This window comes from Aethalodelphis obliquidens, unplaced genomic scaffold, assembly GCF_003676395.1.
Source record: "Aethalodelphis obliquidens isolate GAN/ISIS:26980383/991018 unplaced genomic scaffold, ASM367639v1 scaffold46, whole genome shotgun sequence".
Taxonomy (NCBI): Eukaryota; Metazoa; Chordata; class Mammalia; order Artiodactyla; family Delphinidae; genus Aethalodelphis; species Aethalodelphis obliquidens.
This window is the reverse complement of record NW_020837990.1, coordinates 5895858-5917051: the sequence shown is the minus strand read 5'-3', so window position 1 is coordinate 5917051 and position 21194 is coordinate 5895858. Positions and strand designations below refer to the sequence as shown.

Below are 21194 nucleotides of genomic sequence, written 5' to 3'. Positions count from 1 at the left end.
TCCTGGTGATCCTTAAATGTAATAAAATCATTATTTTTGCTTCACTTGGAATGTTAACAGAGAATTGATACAAGTAATGTAATGGATAGTAAGGTAGCATAACTTGGAACACTTTTTGAAAGTGTTGATTTCATAGGCTCTAGGCTATTTAAGCTGAATTGTTTTCTTTTTTCCTGGATGTCAGACATAGTATTGCCAATTTTAACTGTATGTCTTCTGGGTTCCAAGGTACTGATAGGAGTCGAGAAGACAGTCCAGAACTGAACCCACCCCCAGGCATAGAAGATAATAGACAGTGTGCATTGTGTTTGACGTACGGTGACGACAGTGCTAATGTAAGTACCTTGGTGCACTGGGTCCTGCTTAGTAGACTAGCCAATAATGACCTCTTTGTGTCTAAACTTGGTGACCAGTGCCATTTATTCAGTGAATATTTGTCACTTAGTTTGTGGCATTTGGGGGTTATTTTTCTATAACTGATTTAATTGATTTAAAAGATGAGTTGCCTTAAATTAACGTGCTGATATCTTGTAATTTCTATTGGCAGTTCCTCAAAAAAAGATTCTATGAAAGTGAATAAAACAGAAGTTGCGCATTAAATAGCTTGTGTTTCATGTAGTCGTTAGCAGTGTGGTTAAGGTCCCCGGGTCTGGTGGTTTGCCTGGATTCATTGCTGTGCTTTGCCGCCTACTTGTTGACCTTGGCAAAGAGTTTAACCTCTCTGACCCTCAGTTTCATTTTTAAAGTGAGGATAATAATAATCTTACCTCAGAATGGTTATGAGGATTAAAGGAAATAATGTATGTAAAGCCTTATTTGGGTCCTGGCACATAGTAAGCATACAGTTTTTTTAAAAAAAGGTTTTTAAGGCAAGCTGAGAGAACTGGCTTTGAAATATGGTATTAAAGAAGTCAGTGGGCACTTCTGTAAACCTAACACATATTGCTTGTTCTTTAATCCTTTATGATTATAAAATATTTCCAGCCTGTGGAAAAGGTAATGGAAAAAGGTGAGAAGTGAAAACAAAGAAACTTTGAATTGTGATTTTTGTGTGCACCCCTAAGTTAAAGAATTAGGCTTGATTTACTGAAGTTATCCTGAATGAGGTAAAGCTAATACCAAGGAAAACCCTATTTGACATTATATTCTTCAAAGAAAAAAGGAAATCTCTTGTTTCATAGGATGCTGGCCGTTTGCTGTACATTGGCCAAAACGAATGGACACATGTAAATTGCGCTTTGTGGTCAGCAGAAGTGTTTGAAGATGATGATGGATCACTGAAGAATGTGCATATGGCTGTGATCAGGGGCAAGCAGCTGGTAAGAACCTGTGGGTGAATGTTATGGAAGAGACTCCCTCTCAGTTTCCAGATGTTCTTTCTGGGGCTAAACGCTGCCTCGCTGGTGTTTCTCATAGCTCCTTCAGAATGGTTAGCCAGCGGCAAATATTGGTGTACCCTGTAGGCAGATTGCTAGTCTGACCCTTGGAGGATGGGTACAAAAGAAATAGAAAACAAAGTCTTATCCAGTTGGGGAGATAATTCAGATGCCCAAGAAAGGTATTAATTTATTAAGTGATTTAGACAAAATGACCTCAGAGGTTCCAGTTGAATCAGCGCTCTGAGGCTCCATAGGATGAACCCACAAAATACACACACGAAGATGTGGAAGGTGATTGGTAGCAGCTTAGAGTAATCAGAAAAGGCTATGGAGGAGTAAAATTTTTAAAGCTATATTTTGATGGGGGGAGAAAATGAAGGATTATCAGGAAGAAACAAAAAATAGCACATGCGTAAGAAACATAAGTAAAATGTGCGGAGAGCACAAATAAAAAGTCTTCCCTGGAGAGGAGCCCAGACTGTGACTGTGACTGTGACAGAATGAGGTAGTAACATATAGCCTAGTTGAAGGAAATCTTTGAATCACATAAATTCATCAGTTAGGCCTAGTGATTAAGAACTGTTACGTCTCTGACTAGTATAATCTTACCAGAACTGAGTTCTTTCGGATATAACAGCTTTCTACCAAGATGATGTTTTTTAACATCGATCTTAAAAGTTTCATCTTCTCTAAATCAATTGTGCATCCTAGAAAAAACTGTTTTGATTCAAGTTCTAAATCAAATTGTAATATTTAAATTTAATAATCATAGGCCGCATGGGCCATAGGAAAGAAAGGATTTGTAGAGGAGGTTTTATGGCTCATATCACTTCTCTGTAATTCAGCAGATTAGCAATAGCGAAATGAATTGTGGGAAAGCCGGAATGGGGTGACTCTCTAGGGGAGATGGAAAATGGCTAAAACTTCTGAAAGTCTGACTTGGACTCTGTTCTTTCTGGGTTGTTAGAGATGTGAATTCTGCCAAAAGCCAGGAGCCACTGTGGGTTGCTGCCTCACTTCCTGCACCAGCAACTATCATTTCATGTGTTCCCGAGCCAAGAACTGTGTGTTTCTGGATGATAAAAAAGTATATTGCCAACGACATCGGGATTTGATCAAAGGCGAGGTGAGACAGCTTTAGCTGCTTCTTGAATTCTCTAGGAAAAGAGGCTGAAAATAGCAAGATGGTAAACTGTATTTCACCATCCTCCTAGGTGTTCCTAGTAGGTGATTCTAGGTATTCCTAGAATCACCTCCTCTTAGGAGCACTAACAGAGGCACTGCTAGTGAAACAGAAGGGTGATTTTGAGATATGCTCTGCACTTTCCCTCTGAGTCAGTATCATGAGTATGGTATGTAAAAGGGATAGCCTAATAGCTACCCTGGCTTTTCGTTTAAGGTGGTTCCTGAGAATGGATTTGAAGTTTTTAGAAGAGTGTTTGTGGACTTTGAAGGAATCAGCTTGAGAAGGAAGTTTCTCAATGGCTTAGAACCAGAAAATATCCACATGATGATTGGTATGACATGGGCCTTGGTTGTCGGGGAAGGCTGGCTGTGGCACTGGGGTACTTTCTAGTGTTCAGTAAGAAAGTGGGCCTTCTCATGATTGCCTCTGATCAGTTCTTCTTTTCTTACTCAGGCTCCATGACAATTGACTGCTTAGGGATTCTGAACGATCTCTCTGACTGTGAGGATAAGCTCTTTCCTATTGGATATCAGTAAGTAGCTCTGTAGAGAGAAGACAGCAGCCCCACCCCTTGAGCACCCTGAAGCAGTGAGTAGGTCATTAAATGTAGAGCCATACTTGTTAGCGACTTTTAACTAATTCCTTTTTTTTTTTTTTTTTTTTGGCTACTTCTCGTAGATTGGGACTAAAGTATCATTTTATGTCAGCTAGATCCAGTTGTAGAAGGAAAGTATTGTTGACATAATTTCAGAATCATTTCCAAATAAAACCTAGGTAGAAAACACCAGGCCAGTCTCTGAAGGTTCCACTAAATTCTGTTCACTTCAGTTCAGAAGTCCAGTTTGTTGTCAGGGATCAAACACCTCATGCCTCTGTCCTCATTTTACATTTTACAGGTCTTTCTAAAAATAACCCCTACAATAACAATCAAATAGTCCAGTAAGAATTTGTAATCTTTCCCACATGAAGCAAATTGTTTAAACTTCTAGCAAACTGACGATATAAATTTAAAATTCGCTTCCTCTCTCTTCCCCTTTGGAGTCTCCCTTTTGTTCTATATACTCTGATTTATTCTGCATTTCAATTGTGAAAACACAGTCTCTACTCCACATTTAGCTGGCAGCTCTTAAAGAGCTAGGCTCCGTCAGCATCCAGCAGACTTGAAGCAGTTCCATTTCTCTTGTCTCGTGGGGCTTTTCTCCCAAAGGAAATATGCCAGGTTTGTTCTTTCCTCACTTTGTACACATGGTGGGGCAGTTATCCCTTCCTGAAGGCCAATAACTATTTCTTATAGTATCAATAGTTAGTTGGGTTTTTTTTCTTTGCATTTTAGGCTGTTTTACTAATTTTGTCCCCTGCTTACAACACAATAAAAAAGGATTTGATGCTGTTTTCTGAGAGGCCAGGAAAAACCAAGGACTTCAAAAAACTTGGAAGACCCTAACCAGGAGACCCTCTAATAAGAATCCATGAAATAAAGCTAAATTTTATAAATCAAGGAGGCCAGGGAACCTAGGCTGAGAAGAGGTTTTGACAAATGTCAGTCTCTGCTTCTGTCCTCGCACTCACGGTGATCGTTACCATCTGCGTGCAGGTGTTCTCGGGTGTACTGGAGCACCACGGATGCTCGCAAACGCTGCGTGTACACGTGCAAGATAGTGGAATGCCGTCCTCCGGTTGTAGAGCCAGATATCAACAGCACTGTTGAACATGATGAAAACAGGACCATTGCTCACAGTCCAACATCTTTTGCAGGTTAGTCTTTAATCAAGATGGGACTTGAATTCGATTTGGGGGAATATTGTGATTGACGGGTGGGAAAAAGGCATTGCTTTGGGAGGTCACATTTGCTTCTGTTTTGGTACTTACCTGACAGCTGGCTTTTTCTTGGTTCATTTGTTTGATATCTTTTTTTTTTTTTTTTTTTTCGGCTCGCGGGCCTCTCCCATTGCGGAGCACAGGCTCCGGACGCGCAGGCTCAGCGGCCATGGCTCACGGGCCCAGCCACTCCGCGGCATGTGGGATCTTCCCAAACCGGGGCACGAACCCGTGTCCCCTGCATCGGCAGGCGGACTCTCAACCACTGCGCCACCAGGGAAGCCTGTTTGATATCTTAATTAAACTTTTTTAGTAAGAGTTTTTATTTCCTGCCACAGAAATTTCACCTAAAGAAAGTCAAAACACAGCTGAAATTGTAAGTCCTCCATCACCAGATCGACCTCCTCATTCACAAACCTCTGGTTCCTGTTTCTATCACGTCATCTCAAAGGTCCCTAGGATTCGAACACCCAGCTATTCTCCAACACAGAGATCCCCTGGCTGTCGGCCACTGCCTTCTGCAGGTAAAAGACTTCACTGACCTACCCGACCCAAGGAGGTCAGCTCAAAGATTAGTTTGTAATACTGTCAGGCACCTTTATCGTGGTGACTTCTGCCAATGGAAAACGTTGATTTTCCGTTAGCTGTAAACATATCTAGCCAAGTCATTGAAACCAGTGGTATAGCACATGTGTCCGATCTGTAATGGACTTTATTACTTTCTCTCTCGTTTAGGAAGCCCTACCCCAACCACTCATGAGATAGTCACAGTGGGTGACCCTTTACTCTCCTCTGGACTTCGAAGCATTGGCTCCAGGCGTCACAGTACTTCTTCCCTGTCACCCCAGCGGTCTAAACTCCGGATAATGTCTCCAATGAGAACTGGGAGCGCTTACTCCAGGAACAGTGTTTCCTCAGTCGCCACCATAGGGACCGCTGCAGATCTCGAGTCAAGTGCCAAAGCGGTTGATCATGTCTTAGGGCCACTGAATTCTAACACTAATTTAGGGCAGAACACTCCCACCTCTTCACATCTGCAAAGGACGGTAGTTACTATGGGCACTAAAACCAGTCACTTCGATGGCTCTTCATCTTCAGAAATGAAGCATTCCAGTGCTTCAGACTCAACATCCAAGAGCTCCTCTTCAAAGGGAGAGAAGACCAAAATGCCGAGTTCCAAGAACTCAGAGGGATCGGCACATAATGTGGCTTACCCTGGCCTTCCGAAACTGGCCCCACAGGTTCATAATGCAACAGCTGGAGAATTAAACGTTAGTAAAACGGGCACTTTTGCTGAACTGTCTTCAGTGCCATTTTCTTCTAAAGAGGCCCTCCCGTTCCCGCCACTCCATCTGAGAGGGCAGAGGAATGATCGAGACCAACAGACAGATTCCAACCAGTCAGCAAACTCCCCTCCCGATGAAGATACTGAAGTCAAAACCTTGAAGCTATCTGGAGTGAGCAACAGATCGTCCCTCATCAACGAACATGTGGGATCCAGCTCCAGAGACAGGAGACAGAAAGGGAAAAAATCTTGTAAAGAAATGTTCAAAGAAAAGCATTCCAGTAAATCTTTTTTGGAACCTGGTCAGGTGGCAACTGGTGAGGAAGGAAACCTAAAGCCAGAGTTTGTTGATGAAGTTTTGCCTCCTGAGTTCATGGGGCAACGACCATGTAATAATGTTTCCTCTGATAAGATTGGGGACAAAGTCCATTCTATTCCAGGAGTCCCCAAAGCTCCATCCATGCAAGTAGAAGGGTCTGCCAAGGAATTACAGACACCCCGGAAACGCACAGTCAAAGTAACACTGACACCTCTGAAAATGGAGGGTGAGAGTCAGTCCAAGAATACCCTAAAAGAAAGTAGTCCTCTTTCCCCTTTGCAAATAGAGTCAGCATCTCCAACAGAACCAATTTCCACTTCCGAAGGTCCAGGAGATGGTCCAGTCGCCCAAGCAAGCCCGAATAATACCTCATCCCAGGATTCTCAAAGTAATAACTATCAGAATCTTCCAGTACAGGACAGAAACCTAATGCTTCCAGATGGCCCCAAACCTCAGGAGGATGGCTCTTTCAAGAGGAGATATCCCCGTCGCAGTGCCCGGGCACGTTCTAACATGTTCTTTGGGCTCACCCCACTCTATGGAGTAAGGTCCTATGGCGAAGAAGACATTCCGTTTTACAGCAGCTCAACTGGGAAGAAGCGAGGCAAGAGATCCGCTGAAGGACAGGTGGACGGGGCTGATGACTTGAGCACTTCCGACGAAGACGATCTATACTATTACAATTTCACTAGGACAGTGATTTCTTCAGGTGGAGAGGAACGGCTGACACCCCATAATTTATTTCGGGAGGAGGAGCAATGTGATCTCCCCAAAATCTCACAGTTGGATGGTGTTGACGATGGGACAGAGAGTGATACTAGCGTCACAGCCACAACGAGGAAAGGCAGCCAGATCCCAAAAAGAAACAGTAAAGAAAACGGAACAGAGAACTTGAAGATGGATCGGCCTGAAGACACTGGTGAGAAAGAGCACGTCATTAAGAGCTCTGTGGGCCACAAAAATGAGCCAAAGATGGATAACTGCCACGCTGTGAGCAGAGTGAAAACACAGGGACAGGATTCCTTGGAAGCTCAGCTCAGCTCATTGGAGTCAAGCCGCAGGGTCCACACAAGCACCCCCTCAGACAAAAACTTACTGGACACCTATAATACTGAGCTCCTGAAATCGGATTCAGACAACAACAACAGTGACGACTGTGGGAACATCCTGCCCTCAGACATTATGGACTTTGTACTGAAGAATACTCCGTCCATGCAGGCTTTGGGTGAGAGCCCAGAGTCCTCTTCGTCGGAACTCCTGAATCTTGGTGAAGGTTTGGGTCTTGATAGTAATCGTGAAAAAGACATGGGTCTTTTCGAAGTGTTTTCTCAGCAGTTGCCGACGACGGAAGCCGTGGACAGCAGTGTCTCTTCCTCCATCTCAGCAGAGGAGCAGTTCGAGTTGCCGCTAGAGCTGCCGTCAGACCTCTCTGTCCTGACCACCCGGAGTCCCACTGTCCCGAGCCAGAACCCCAGTAGGCTAGCTGTAATCTCAGACTCAGGAGAGAAGAGAGGAGCCATCCCAGAAAAATCTGTGGCCTCCTCTGAAGGTGACTCCTCCCTGCTGAGTCCAGGAGTAGATCCCAGCCCTGAAGGCCACATGACTCCTGACCACTTTATCCAAGGTCACATGGATGCAGACCACATCTCCAGCCCTCCTTGTGGTTCAGTGGAGCAAGGTCATGGCAACAATCAGGATTTAACTAGAAATAGTAGCACCCCTGGCCTTCAGGTACCTGTTTCCCCTACCGTTCCTATCCAGAACCAGAAATACGTGCCCAACTCTACCGATAGCCCTGGCCCGTCTCAGATTTCTAATGCCGCTGTCCAGACCACTCCGCCCCACCTGAAACCAGCTACCGAGAAACTCATTGTCGTTAACCAGAACATGCAGCCACTTTATGTTCTCCAGACTCTTCCGAATGGAGTGACCCAAAAAATCCAGCTGACCTCTTCTGTTAGTTCTGCACCCAGTGTGATGGAGACAAACACGTCAGTATTGGGGCCCATGGGAAGTGGTCTCACCCTAACCACAGGACTCAGTCCAAGCCTGCCGACTTCCCAGTCTTTATTCCCTCCTGCTAGCAAAGGATTGCTCCCCATGCCTCATCACCAGCACTTACATTCCTTCCCTGCAGCTACTCAGGGTAGCTTCCCACCAAACATCAGCAGTCCTCCTTCAGGCCTACTTATCGGGGTCCAGCCTCCTCCAGATCCCCAGCTTTTGGTCTCAGAAGCCAGCCAGAGGACAGATCTCAGTACCACAGTAGCCACTCCATCCTCTGGACTCAAGAAGAGACCCATATCTCGCCTGCAGACCCGAAAGAATAAAAAACTCGCTCCCTCTAGTACCCCTTCAAACATCGCCCCTTCCGACGTGGTTTCCAACATGACATTGATTAACTTCACACCCTCCCAGCTTCCAAATCATCCCAATCTGTTAGACTTGGGGTCACTTAATACTTCAACTCACCGAACTGTCCCCAACATCATAAAAAGGTCTAAGTCCGGCATCATGTATTTTGAACAGGCGCCCCTGTTACCGCAGAGTGTGGGAGGAACTGCTGCCCCGGCGGCGGGTGCAGCCACCATGAGCCAGGATACCGGCCACCTCACGTCAGGGCCTGTGTCTGGCTTGGCCTCCGGTTCCTCCGTCTTGAACGTTGTATCCATGCAAACTACAACCGCCCCTACAAGTAGCGCGTCCGTTCCAGGGCATGTCGCGTTAACCAACCCGAGGTTGCTTGGTAGCCCGGATATTGGCTCCATAAGCAATCTTTTAATCAAAGCCAGCCAGCAGAGCCTGGGGATTCAAGACCAGCCTGTGGCTTTACCGCCAAGTTCAGGAATGTTTCCACAACTGGGGACGTCACAGACTCCCACTACTGCTGCAATGACGGCAGCATCTAGCATCTGTGTGCTCCCCTCGACTCAGACTGCGGGCATAACGGCTGCTTCACCTTCAGGGGAAGCAGAAGAACACTATCAGCTCCAGCATGTGAACCAGCTCCTCGCCAGCAAAACCGGGATTCTCTCTTCCCAGCGGGATCTTGATTCTGCTCCAGGGACCCAGGGCTCCAACTTTACCCAGACGGTAGATGCTCCTAATAGCATGGGGCTGGAGCAGAATAAGGCTTTATCCTCAGCTATGCAAGCCAGCTCCACCTCTCCTGGGGGCTCTCCGTCCTCTGGACAGCAGTCAGCAAGTCCCTCAGTGCCGGGGTCCATGAAACCCAAACCAAAAATCAAACGGATTCAGCTGCCCTTGGACAAAGGGAGTGGCAAGAAGCACAAAGTCTCCCACTTGCGGACCAGTTCTTCTGAAGCACACATTCCAGACCAAGAAGCCAGCACGACACCCCTGACCTCAGTCACAGGGTGAGAGATGCAGACCTTGGCTCTGCTGGGTCTGAGGGGTTTCATGCTCTGGAGTAGAGGCTGTTGAAGTGGTCTTCTGGGAGGGACACACCTCGGCCCACGTTACATTACTTGGGTTTTCTGGGCTTTGATTTGATTTTTTTTTTTTTTCCCCCTCACAGTGCTGATTTATGGAGTAAAATTTAGTTCCATCCGTTGGCAGTTGGTCCCTTGGATAGAACCACATCTTTTTTTTTTGGTATGCGGGCCTCTCACTCTCGTGGCCTCTCCTCTTGCAGAGCACAGGCTCCGGAAGCGCAGGCTCGGCAGCCATGGCTCACGGGCCCAGCCGCTCCGCGGCATGTGGGATCCTCCCGGACCGGGGCACGAACCCGCGTCCCCTGCATCAGCAGGCGGACTCTCAACCACTGCGCCACCAGGGAAGCCCAGGACTATGTCTTTCATTGCTCTTTGCTCTGACTTAGAACAGTGCTGCTGTTTGCGCCTGTTTCTTTTTCGCTGAGGCTTAGTTAGGGTACTAAGGGATGATTATTCCTGTCTGGAGGGCAAAACCACCTGTTGTAGATCTCATGGTGTCCTTTTCTGAAACATTTTCATTAAAATATACGTAAAGTACACAAAGTGAATTTTTATCTAGGTATGCATCCATGTAGCTGCCATTCAGATCATAACATAAAAGATTTCTAGTCTTCCAGAAGGCTCCTGGTGCCCTCTCTCAGTCAGTACCCCCCAAGGTAACCACTGTCTAACCCGTATCACCACGGGTTACTTTTCTCAGCTCATAAATTTTATCAGATCCTGTTAGATTCTTCTTTAGACTGACCTCCTTGTTGGGTACATATTTACTGTTGTTTTTCTTGAAAAAATACAAATGATTCTGTTCCAGGGCTCCAGGAGCAGAGGCTGAGCAGCAGGATATAGCTAACGTGGAGCAGTCGCCACAGAGAGAGTGTGGGCAGCCTGCAGGGTAAGTGTAAGACTTAGTTCCCTGAGGTGAAGCACTCAGTTCTGTCCACCTCATTTAGAAAATAGTCCTTCCTGATTTGTGTTTTTTTTTTTTTTTTGGCCAAAGTTTTTTTAATGGAATTAATACATGCTTGTAAAGAAAAAAACAAAACAAAACACAGAATTATTTAAATAATGGGTAACAGTTCCATGTTCTTCCTGCCTACCCTGTTCCCAGTTTATTGCCTAGAGGTAATTGTTGCTTGTAATTTGTTTTCATTCATACCAACATTTCTGTGCCTACAGATATGCATGGTGTACATTTGAATCTGTATATACCTTTTTTTTTTTTTTTGCGGTACGCGGGCCTCTCACTGTTGTGGCCTCTCACGTTGGGGAGCGCAGGCTCAGCGGCCGTGGCTCAAAGGCCCAGCTGCTCCGCGGCATGTGGGGTCCTCCCGGACCGGGGCATGAACCTGCGTCCCCTGCATCGGCAGGCAGACTCCCAACCACTGCGCCACCAGGGAAGCCCCCGTGTATACCTTTTACATAAAATAAATAATGCCGTACATACTGTTCTATACTTGTTTTTTTTCAGCTATTGTATCGTGCACATATCTCTGTGCCACTTCATTGTTTAATGGCTGCCTCCAGTTCTGTTGTGTAGACCTACAGTAATTTATTTAACTAGTTCCCTCTTGATCTGCATCTGAATTGTTTGCAGGATTTATTTAATTATAAAAGGTGAAAATAGGTATGATTTACTGGTTCATCATGCAGGCTTCTTTTTTTTTTTTTTTTTTTTTTGGCGGTACGCGAGCCTCTCACTGCTGTGGCCTCTCGCGTTGCGGGAGCACAGGCTCCGGACGCGCAGGCTCAGCAGCCATGGCTCACGGGCCCAGCCGCTCCGCAGCATGTGGGATCTTCCCGGACCAGGGCACGAACCCGCCTCCCCTGCATCAGCAGGCGGATTCTCAACCACCGCACCACCAGGGAAGCCCAGCTTTTGTTTTTAATTAAACCAGCTAATTCACTTAAGGAACTCCGGAACTGCTTCTAACAAGCGTCCTTTTATTTTTTTCTAACAGTTAAGGGTATGAGAAGAATTTTAAGGACACAGTCTACAACTCCAAAAGCAGAAAATTCACGTCAAATGTTTGGGAGAGAATCTCACAAAAGATAGTTGATGTTATGTATCTTACAGTAGTGTGGTGGTGTGTTCATTCAACAGGTTGTTCACAAAGCATGCTGTGGTTCATGTCTAGTGGTTGTTTTGTATAACTGATACAGCTGTATGGTAGATTGTGGACAGTTTTTATCTTTGAATTGAAGAACTAGCTGGTGTTACATCTCACATTTGGTTTTCTTTTCATGTAGGCAAGTGGCTGTTCTTCCTGAGATTCAGACAACACAGAATCCAGCAGATGAACAAGAAAATTCAGGTATGTGGGTGGGTAACGGGTTAGAATCAGAATTTCCAAGCCAGAAGTACTGTAAAAGTCACCTTCTCTACCTACTGATTTTCTAGATTTAAAAAAAAAAAAAAAAGTCAAAGCGCTAAAGATGTTCAGTGATTGGCCAAAGGACACGAAACTAAAACCTATAAATACTCTTCTGCTCTGTTTGCTGTAACAGCAGTGTGACTGAAATAGCTCACAATAAGCTGTCTTCATCCTTTAGTTGTCACTAGTGAAGACCAAGAACCATTTTTATTATATAATATAGCCAGATGTAGGTTATGGCTCCAGATACATCTCCATAGCACTTCTGTCCTGATGCATTTCATCAGTAAACAACTAGTCGCTTCAAGACTAGAGGACTCTGGATATAAGACTCTGTCCTTTTCCGTTGAGGGGATTCCCAGAAGAAAACCAGGCAGAGAAAATGCTTAGCCATACGATTTGGGATGCAGTCACATTCTGCTGATTTGCTGATTCCTGCAGAGGATTGATACGTCTCTGTAAGAAGGCAGTGTGTGGGGTGGTGGCTGAGAGTACAGACTCTGCAGTCAGCTAGGTTGAAATCCCAGCTTTACCACTTACTAGCTCTATGAACATGGGCTGCTCAACCTCTCTCTGCCTCCGTTTTCTCACCTTTAAAATTTAGATCATTTCTCACCTACCTCATTGGATTGTTGTGAGGTTTATCTGAGTTAATACAGGAAGTTCCTAGAAGAGTGCCTCATAGGTAGCGTTTCATACATGTTAACCATCGTTATTTTTTAGCTTTGACTCTGTTGAGGGCAATTACTTATTGAAAAACTGTCAGATTGTCATACCAGAAACTACCAGAGAGACAGCATAACTTCACATTAAAAAAAAAAAAAAAATTCTAGTTTTGGTCACTTCCTGGCTCTAACCTCAGGCAAGCTGCTCCACCTCTTTGCACCTCAGGTTTGTTACCTGTAAACGGGAGTAAATAAAACCAGCTGTGTGATGCTGTTAGGCCTGGAGACAAAACGCGCATAAAGTCCTCAGTAAGTGTTTGCTATGGCATCCACTGTGGCCCCTGTCTGTTTTCTCCCTCACAGAACCTAAGACAGCGGAAGAAGAAGAAAGTAATTTCAGCTCTCCACTGATGCTTTGGCTCCAGCAAGAACAGAAGCGGAAGGAAAGCATTGCTGAGAAAAAGCCCAAAAAAGGACTTGTTTTTGAAATTTCAAGTGACGATGGCTTTCAGATCTGTGCGGAAAGTATCGAAGGTGAGTGGATTAAATTAGGTCAGCCCAACAGCACAGGCTCTGCTCAGCTAGGGCTGCAGTAGTACCATTTATGTGAGCAGCTGCATATGAGATAGATTGAAATGGAGACACTAGGAGGCAAGAGGCCACTAGTGAGAGTATTATTGCAATAGAGATGTCAGGTAATAAAGCCCACTTCAGTAGAAGAAGAAAGGAAAGGAGAGAAGAACAGACACATTCATGATTGCTTGGATATAGAGGGTTGAGAGAGAGGACTCAAAGATGCCTCTGAAGATTCCGGCCTGGGTGACTGAAAAAAAAAAACATATGTGAGGAGAACAAAAAAAAAACTAGTTTGAGTGTACACATTCTGCATAAGATGTATTTGAGTGTGGAGTGTGGGAAAAATCCAACAGATAGGAAGAGATCGTAGACTCTTAGGTTAGAGCTGGAAGGGATTGTAAAGGTTTTCTAGTTACACCCCTTAATTGTAAGGAACTGAGAGGTTGTGATCTCCTTCCCACAGTCGTGGTTAACCGTTAGTGCTGGTATTGTTTTGGTTAGCAGTAGAGGGAGTAGAGTTAATACCACACATTCACGTTTGGGACCTGGACTACCCTCAGGGGAAGTGAGTGCTTTGAGGATGCAGGGGTCATTTTCAGAAGGTGGGAACCTCCTCACCACTTCTGTATCCTTTGTAACAGAAAGGAGCACTGTTGGGTGGGGCACCTTCCCAGCTTCTTTCTTATTCACTGAACTGATTTAAACTAAGAAAACAACAAAAAGCTGTTCTAGCAGGGGATCTTTTCACATCATTGGTATTAAGAGATGTTTGACTGAATTATCTTATTTCCTCACAGATGCCTGGAAGTCATTGACAGACAAAGTCCAGGAGGCTCGGTCAAACGCCCGCCTAAAGCAGCTTTCATTTGCAGGTAATGCTGCAGCGGTCATTTTACTCCTGTCTCAGTATCCTCTGGTAACTTGTGGGTCTAAGCTACAGGGTTGATTTCACCAAAAAAAAAAAAAAAAAAATCAACCTTTTTTTAAAAAAAAAAATCATTTTTCACAGCTTTACTGAGATATAAACCTTATACTACACAGTTTACCCATTTAAAGCATACAAATCGATGGCTGTTAGTGTACTCACAGAGTTGTGTAAACCATCACTACTGTGTAATTGCAGAACATTTTCATCATCCCTAAAAGAAGCCCCATACCCACTAGCAGTCATTCCTCAGCCCTAGCCCCTGGCAGCCACTAGTCTATTCTCTGTCTCTCTGGATGTACCTGTTCTGTACATTTCCTACAGAAATGAATCATATAATCCGTGGCCTTTTGTGACTGGCTTGTTTCATTTAACATGATGCTTTCAAGATTTCTCTCTACTGTAACGTTGTCTCAGTACTTCATTCGTTTTTTTCTTTTACAGATGAATATTTTTTATTGTGGTAAAATACACATAACATAAAAGTTACTGTCTTAATTATTCTTTTATTTTTTTTAACATCTTTATTGGAGTATAATTGCTTTACAATGGTGTGTTAGTTTCTGCTGTATAACAAAGTGAATCAGCTATACATATACATACATCCCCATATCTCATCTTAATTATTTTTAAGTATACAGTTCAGAGGTGTTAAATACATCCACCTTGTTGTGCAGCCATCACCACCATCCATCCCCATAATTTTTCATCTTGTAAAACTGAAACTCTGTATCCATTAAACGATGACTCCCCATTCTCCTCTTCCCCCAGCTTCTGGTAACCACCATTATTCTTTCTGTCTTTGTGATTTGTAACTATTTTAAGTACCTCATATAAGTGGAATCATACAGTGTTTGTCGTCTTGTGACTGGCTTAGTACACTCAGCATAATGTCCTCAAGGTGCATCCTTGCTGTAGCATGTTGCAGAACTTACTTCCTTTTTCAGGCTGAATAATATTCCATTGTATGTATGTATCACATTTACTTTATCAGTTGATCCATCTGTGGGCACTTGGCTTGCTTCCAAATTTTTGTTGTTTTTTTTTTTGAATAATTCTGCTGTGAACATGGGTGTACAGAGATCTCTTTAAGACTTTGCTTTCAATTCTTTTGGGTATATACCCAGAAGTGGAATTGCTGGATCATATGGTGATGCTATTTTTAATTTTTTGAGAAACCACCATACTGTTTTCTACAGTGGCTGTACCATTTTACGTTCCTACAAATGGTACACAAGAATTCCGATTTCTCCGTATCCTCACCAGTACTTATTGTTTTCTATACATATCCCTAATGACTTGAGATGTCGAGCGTCTTTTCATGTGCTTATTGGCCATTTATATATCTTCTTTAGAGAAATGTTTATTCAAAGTCCTTTGTTTATATTTTCATCAGGTAGGTTGTTTTTTTGTTGTTGAGTTTTATAAGTTCTATGTATTCTGGATATTAATCCCTTATCAGACACATGATTTGCAAATATTTGCTGCTATTCTGTGGGCTGCCTCCATTTTTACTCTGGATAGTGTCTTTTTTGCTTTTTGTTTTTTTAGATTGGTGAGGGAGATATTTTGGGGGCAGGAAAATATGGTTCATAGGTCCTGCTCTGTCCAACGGTGGCAGTCATTGGGTGAACTATAATTAAATTTGTACATGGCCTCTCCCAGGAGTCACTCTGAAATGATTTGATAATATGTGTAAGATTCTGCTCCTGGAGGAAAGCAGCATCCCAAGCTCAGTGTTCTCAGTCTCAATTTGAGTAGCTCAGCCCTTTTTGCCAACGGCACAAAGATTGCTTTCATTTATCCATGTCTTTTGCTGCCACATGGAATGGTGGTTAGAAACCATGAACTCTGGAGACAGAAACTGAGTTCAAGTCCCATTTCTGCCCTTTCGCTATCAGTATTATTTCAGGTGCAAGCTAATTTACTTCTTCAAGGCTTAATGTCCTTAAGTGGGAATATTAATGCAACCTTCAAAATTTGTTGTGAGGTTTAATTAAAATAATGAACCTGGGAATTCCCTGGCGGTCCAGTGGTTAGGACTCTGTTCTTACTGCCGAGGGCCCAGGTTCAGTCCCTCATCGGGGAACTAAGATCCCACAAGCCGTGCGGTGCAGCCAAAAATTAAAAAATAAAGTAATGAACCTGACATGATTTATTTAAGTACCCTAATATGCCAAATTAAGATCATTATCCTGACTGAAGGGATTTGAGATAGAATTCAGAGAAATCACTGAATACTAGCTTTTTTAAATAGTATCGATGCACAAAATTTTTTAATCATCATGAAGTCCAATTTGTTTTTTCTTTTGTTACCTGTGCCTTTGATGTCATATCCGAGAAATCATTGCTAAATTCAGTGTCATGAAGATTTTGTCCTATGTTTTCTTCTAAGAGTTTTATAGTTTTAGGTCTTACGTTTAGGTCCTTGACTCATTTTGAGTTAACTTTTGTGTATGGTATTAGGTAAGGGTCCAAGGGTTCTGTGACATTAAAGCTGAGACCTGGGCTTCCCTGGTGGCGCAGTGGTTAAGAATCCGCCTGCCAATGCAGGGGACATGGGTTGAGCCCTGGTCCGGGAAGATCCCACATGCCGCAGAACAACTAAACCCACGCACCACAACTGCTGAGCCTGCGCTCTAGAGCCCGCGAGCCTCAACTACTGAGCCCACGTGCCACAACTACTTAGCCTGTGCACTAGAGCCCACGAGCCACAGGTACTGAAGCCCATGTGCCTAGAGCCCATGCTCCGCAACAAGAGAAGCCACCACAATGAGAAACCCGTGCACCGCAACGAAGAGTAGCCCCCGCTCACTGCAACTAGAGAAAGCCCGCGCACAGCAACAAAGACCCAACTCAGCCAAAAATAAATACATAAATTTATTTAAAAAAAAAAAATCTGAGACCTTTCTGTCTCGGGTACCTTCCTGTCTTGTTCACCTTTGTTTTCCCAAGATTCTGTCCGGCACAGTGGAGAGATGGAAAGAATGCGGGAGATATAGTAGGTGCTCAGTAAATACTTGTTGGATGAACAAGTGAATGGCCCACACGAGAATAGATTGTTCCCTGTTGTAGTACTTTATACTACACCTTTATCTGGTTGCTTTCACATTGCAAGGTCTGTGTTCATATCTGCCTCACTCTGCCAAGGGCTCCTTGAGAACAGGGGCCGTGTGTAACTCATCTTTCTTTTCCCATTATTGACACAGTGTCCAATCTCATTGTAAGCCCTCCAGTGAAGGTTGAACACTAGAGTTGAACGCTCAGCCTAAACATTAAAATGAATTTTGTGAAAATATACTTAAGTATGTTTTTTAATGGCTTTTTCTACCTAGGAATCCACAGCAATCTGAAACTCCTAGGAAGGAATTCTTAGGGAAAATCAGTGTTGTATAGAAAAAAAAAAAATGTTTGCCGTTGTCTTATATGACTTCAAGCTCTTATATTGTCGACTTGTGTTTTATACTTTTATAGGTTGAGTTCTAATCGGAACAACGATTGTGATCATAAGAATGTTGCTTATCTGGAGACTTAACTTTCTGCTTGCCACTAAAACCAAATTATATCCCTTAGAGATTCTTGTAAGTGAAGTGGAAATTAGGCACCTGATAATAACTTTCCCCTCTTTTAAAAAATTATACAAGATGTAGAATTCTAAAATTTGGAGAAGCTAATCACCACAATAACAAATTGGTGGACGGGGTCCCACCTCCTAGAAGTAATTGTTAACATTTAAACACGGATATCCTTCCAGCCATAGCATATGGCTCCAGATTACACTGGGGTTACATCTCTATACATATGCTTTATAACACAAACGGTGTGTCTTTTGGAACTGCATGTGTGATCCTAACACAGTTACGCCTATGAAATAGTATCTTGTCCATAATAGATGCCATTATTATTTTGGTATCTATTAATACCAAAAACAATCATTGTAAGTGATACACTATTTATTTAACTTGCTATTTGCTAGTGTTAAAAAGAGGTATGGCAATTACTACTATGTCCCATCCTTTAAGGAAAGAAGCCAATCATTTTATTTTTTTATTATTATTTTTTTAAATATTTATTTATTTATTTGGTTGTGCCGGGTCTTAGTCACAGCACGTGGGCTCCTTAGTTGCAGCAGGCGGGCTCCTTAGTTGTGGCATGCAAACTTTCAGTTGTGGCATGCATGTTGAACCTAGTTTCCTGACCAGGGATTGAACCTGGGTCCCCTGCATTGGGAACACAGAGTCTTAACCACTGCACCACCAGGGAAGTCCTGAAGCCAATCATTTTAGAAAGCCTTTCACCATCTATGCCAGCAGACTTACATAAATGTCTTTTTTTAAGTAAAAAGAAATAAGAAATGCTCATTAATGGAATAAGACTAAGTGAGTAAAACAAAGTGGCTATTGAGTGTATTTCTCCATAAGCTCACTGTAACAGCACGGAAGAGAGTTCTGTGTTAGGGGTTCACTAACATTCCTTATAAATTTTAGTGAGGTGCCTGTGTGCATGTGAGCTTAGTACTCCATTACCTGTAAACAAAAATGGGATCATAGTTAGAGTTATACAGACCAAGGTTCAAATCCTGTCACAGTAGCTATGTGACCTTGGGTGTGAGCCTAGGTTTACTTACCTTGAGATGAAGCTGGCGCTTCCTGCCTGGTGTGGTCATTATGCCATGAAATGAAATAACACATATAGCATTTCTGTGTACATAGAGAACATAGAAAATAGTCCATAGATTGGTGGCATGCTTTATTCACTTAATCTATCATGAGTGTTTTCCATATTGATGGATCTGTATCCGCATCATTTTAATGGCTATCTAATGTTAATTTCTAGCTTGTCTTTAGTATAATTCACCCTTGAGCAGCCTCTGGCAGAGTGATTCCCTAGCTTAGGCATTTCTGTGGTTGTATGTGGCTTCCTATTGGCTGGGCTTCTCACTACCCTGGTGCCTTTGATCCTGCAGGTGTGAACGGTTTGAGGATGCTGGGGATTCTCCACGATGCAGTTGTGTTCCTGATTGAGCAACTGTCTGGTGCCAAGCACTGTAGGAATTACAAATTCCGTTTCCACAAACCAGAGGAGGCCAATGAGCCTCCACTGAACCCTCATGGCTCGGCCAGGGCTGAAGTCCACCTGAGGCAAGTTCTCTTCCTTTCCATAAGCAGTTTGAGGTCTTGATTTTATGATCTAACGATATAATTATTTTCCCACTTAACCTTTGAGATTTCCAGTGTTAACACTGTCCTTCACTGGTTCTATTAAAGTATTTCTCTAAGTATATTTTCATCTTTTGGCTCCAGGAAGTCAGCATTTGACATGTTTAACTTCCTGGCTTCTAAGCACCGGCAGCCTCCTGAATACAACCCCAATGATGAGGAAGAGGAGGAGGTGCAGCTGAAGTCAGCTCGGTAAGTCTGGAGTGGAGAGCGGTCCTAAGAAACGCTCTCTACGAGTGAAATGCCATTTGCGGCAACATGGAAGGACCTAGAGATTATCCTACTAAGTGAAGTGAGTCAGAGAAAGACAAATACCATATCATATCACTTATATGTGGAATCAAAAATATGATACAAATGAACTTGTTTACAAAACAGACTCACAGACACAGAAAACAAACTTTGGTTACCAAAGGGGAAAGGTGATAGGGATAAATTAGGAGTTTGGGATTAGCAGGTACAAACTACTGTATATAAAATAGGTAAACAACAAGGTGCTACTGTATAGCACAGGGAACATGTTCAATATCCTGTAATAAACCATGAAGGAAAAGAATGTGAAAAACAATATACGTATAGGGCTATCCCTGGTGGCGCAGTGGTTGAGAGTCGGCCTGCCGATGCTGGGGACACGGGTTCGTGCCCCGGTCCGGGAAGAGCCCACATGCCGCGGAGCGGCTGGGCCCGTGAGCCATGGCCACTGGGCCTGTGCGTCCGGAGGCTGTGCTCCGCAAAGAATATACGTATAACTGAATCACTTTGCTATACACCAGAAACTAACACAACATTGTAAATCAACTATACTTCAATAAAAAATTTAAAAATAAAATAAAAAAAGAAATACTCTTTGCTTCCCTCTGTTGCAGTTTTGCTTAGATCACAATTTCCCAGATAACATTTAAGAAGACTGAAATAGAGTTTGTGTTGAAGTAACAGTAGCTGGCTGGCAAAGAGAGAGGAATGTGTTTTAGAGGAGAAATTCAAATAACTGTAAGATGTATATTTTATTTTCTTTAACTGTAGTGTACTCTGTCAGCTTTGCATGTACCACCACAGACTTCATATATAACGTACTATATTTTAGGCCTAATTTTATAAGGCATTTGTTATGCTTGGGATTGAACACACAGAATAGTGTAGTCATACGTTCTAGGAACCTTTGATCCAAGACTCAAAACTGATGATTTCCTGAAGAGAATTCATTAATAACGAACCGTCTCTCTTTAGGAGGGCAACTAGTATGGATCTGCCAATGCCCATGCGTTTCCGGCACTTAAAAAAGACTTCTAAGGAGGCAGTTGGTGTCTACAGGTATGGCTAAAATTGTAGAAAGAATTATAGAAAACTAATGAAGTTTTCCAAAATCAAAGTGGATCAAATGCTGGAGTGACCTCCCTCATTCAGTAAGTGAGGTTTTTATCGATATTTCTAATTTAACCTGATGTCCTGGGACCCTGCAGCTCCTTGTGTTGAACGAGGAATGTAACACAGTAAGCTTTAAAGTATTGCTGCTTCTGGTGGGCTTTGGAACGGAGAAATCTTTAATCCTGGGCTGTTTGTTAGAGTGATTAATATACTCAAATCAGGTGGGTCCAGATTCTTTCCAAGTCTCTGTCTCTCCTGGGGAACTAATAGACCAGGAGATTTTATTCATTTATTCATGTATTCACACATTTAACCTTATTTGCAAAAAATCTGCAGCTGATGTCTTTTCCGTCTTTATGTCCTAGGTCTCCCATCCATGGCCGGGGTCTTTTTTGTAAGAGAAACATCGATGCAGGTGAGATGGTGATTGAGTACGCTGGCAATGTCATCCGTTCCATACAGACTGACAAGCGAGAGAAGTACTATGACAGCAAGGTGAGTTCCACACTTTCATTCCCCAGTTCTTTCGTTATAGAAAGGGGCCATCAACTATAAAGATGATCCCTAGATTGCAGAAGAATTAGTATATTCTAATTAGACTTTTTTTTTTTTTTTTTTTTTTTTACATTTTAA

At 43.2% G+C, this 21194-nt stretch overlaps 1 protein-coding gene across 12 annotated transcripts in view; it reads left to right on the top strand.

Moving 5' to 3' along the window:
- The window catches only part of KMT2A (lysine methyltransferase 2A), a 76174-nt gene that overhangs the window by 49744 nt on the left and 5236 nt on the right, over nt 1–21194 (top strand). For 11 of the 12 annotated variants that reach the window (XM_027082155.1, XM_027082154.1, XM_027082158.1 and 8 more), the window contains 16 exons: nt 229–335; nt 1182–1319; nt 2347–2505; nt 2779–2896; nt 3019–3097; nt 4160–4320; nt 4722–4907; nt 5119–9364; nt 10251–10331; nt 11687–11751; nt 12840–13010; nt 13850–13924; nt 18944–19118; nt 19281–19388; nt 20424–20507; nt 20927–21056. In XM_027082155.1, the coding sequence (XP_026937956.1) occupies nt 229–335; nt 1182–1319; nt 2347–2505; nt 2779–2896; nt 3019–3097; nt 4160–4320; nt 4722–4907; nt 5119–9364; nt 10251–10331; nt 11687–11751; nt 12840–13010; nt 13850–13924; nt 18944–19118; nt 19281–19388; nt 20424–20507; nt 20927–21056 (6083 nt within the window). The remainder of the gene's footprint in view (nt 1–228; nt 336–1181; nt 1320–2346; nt 2506–2778; nt 2897–3018; nt 3098–4159; nt 4321–4721; nt 4908–5118; nt 9365–10250; nt 10332–11686; nt 11752–12839; nt 13011–13849; nt 13925–18943; nt 19119–19280; nt 19389–20423; nt 20508–20926; nt 21057–21194) is intronic. The other variant, XM_027082153.1, reaches the window with a different exon arrangement.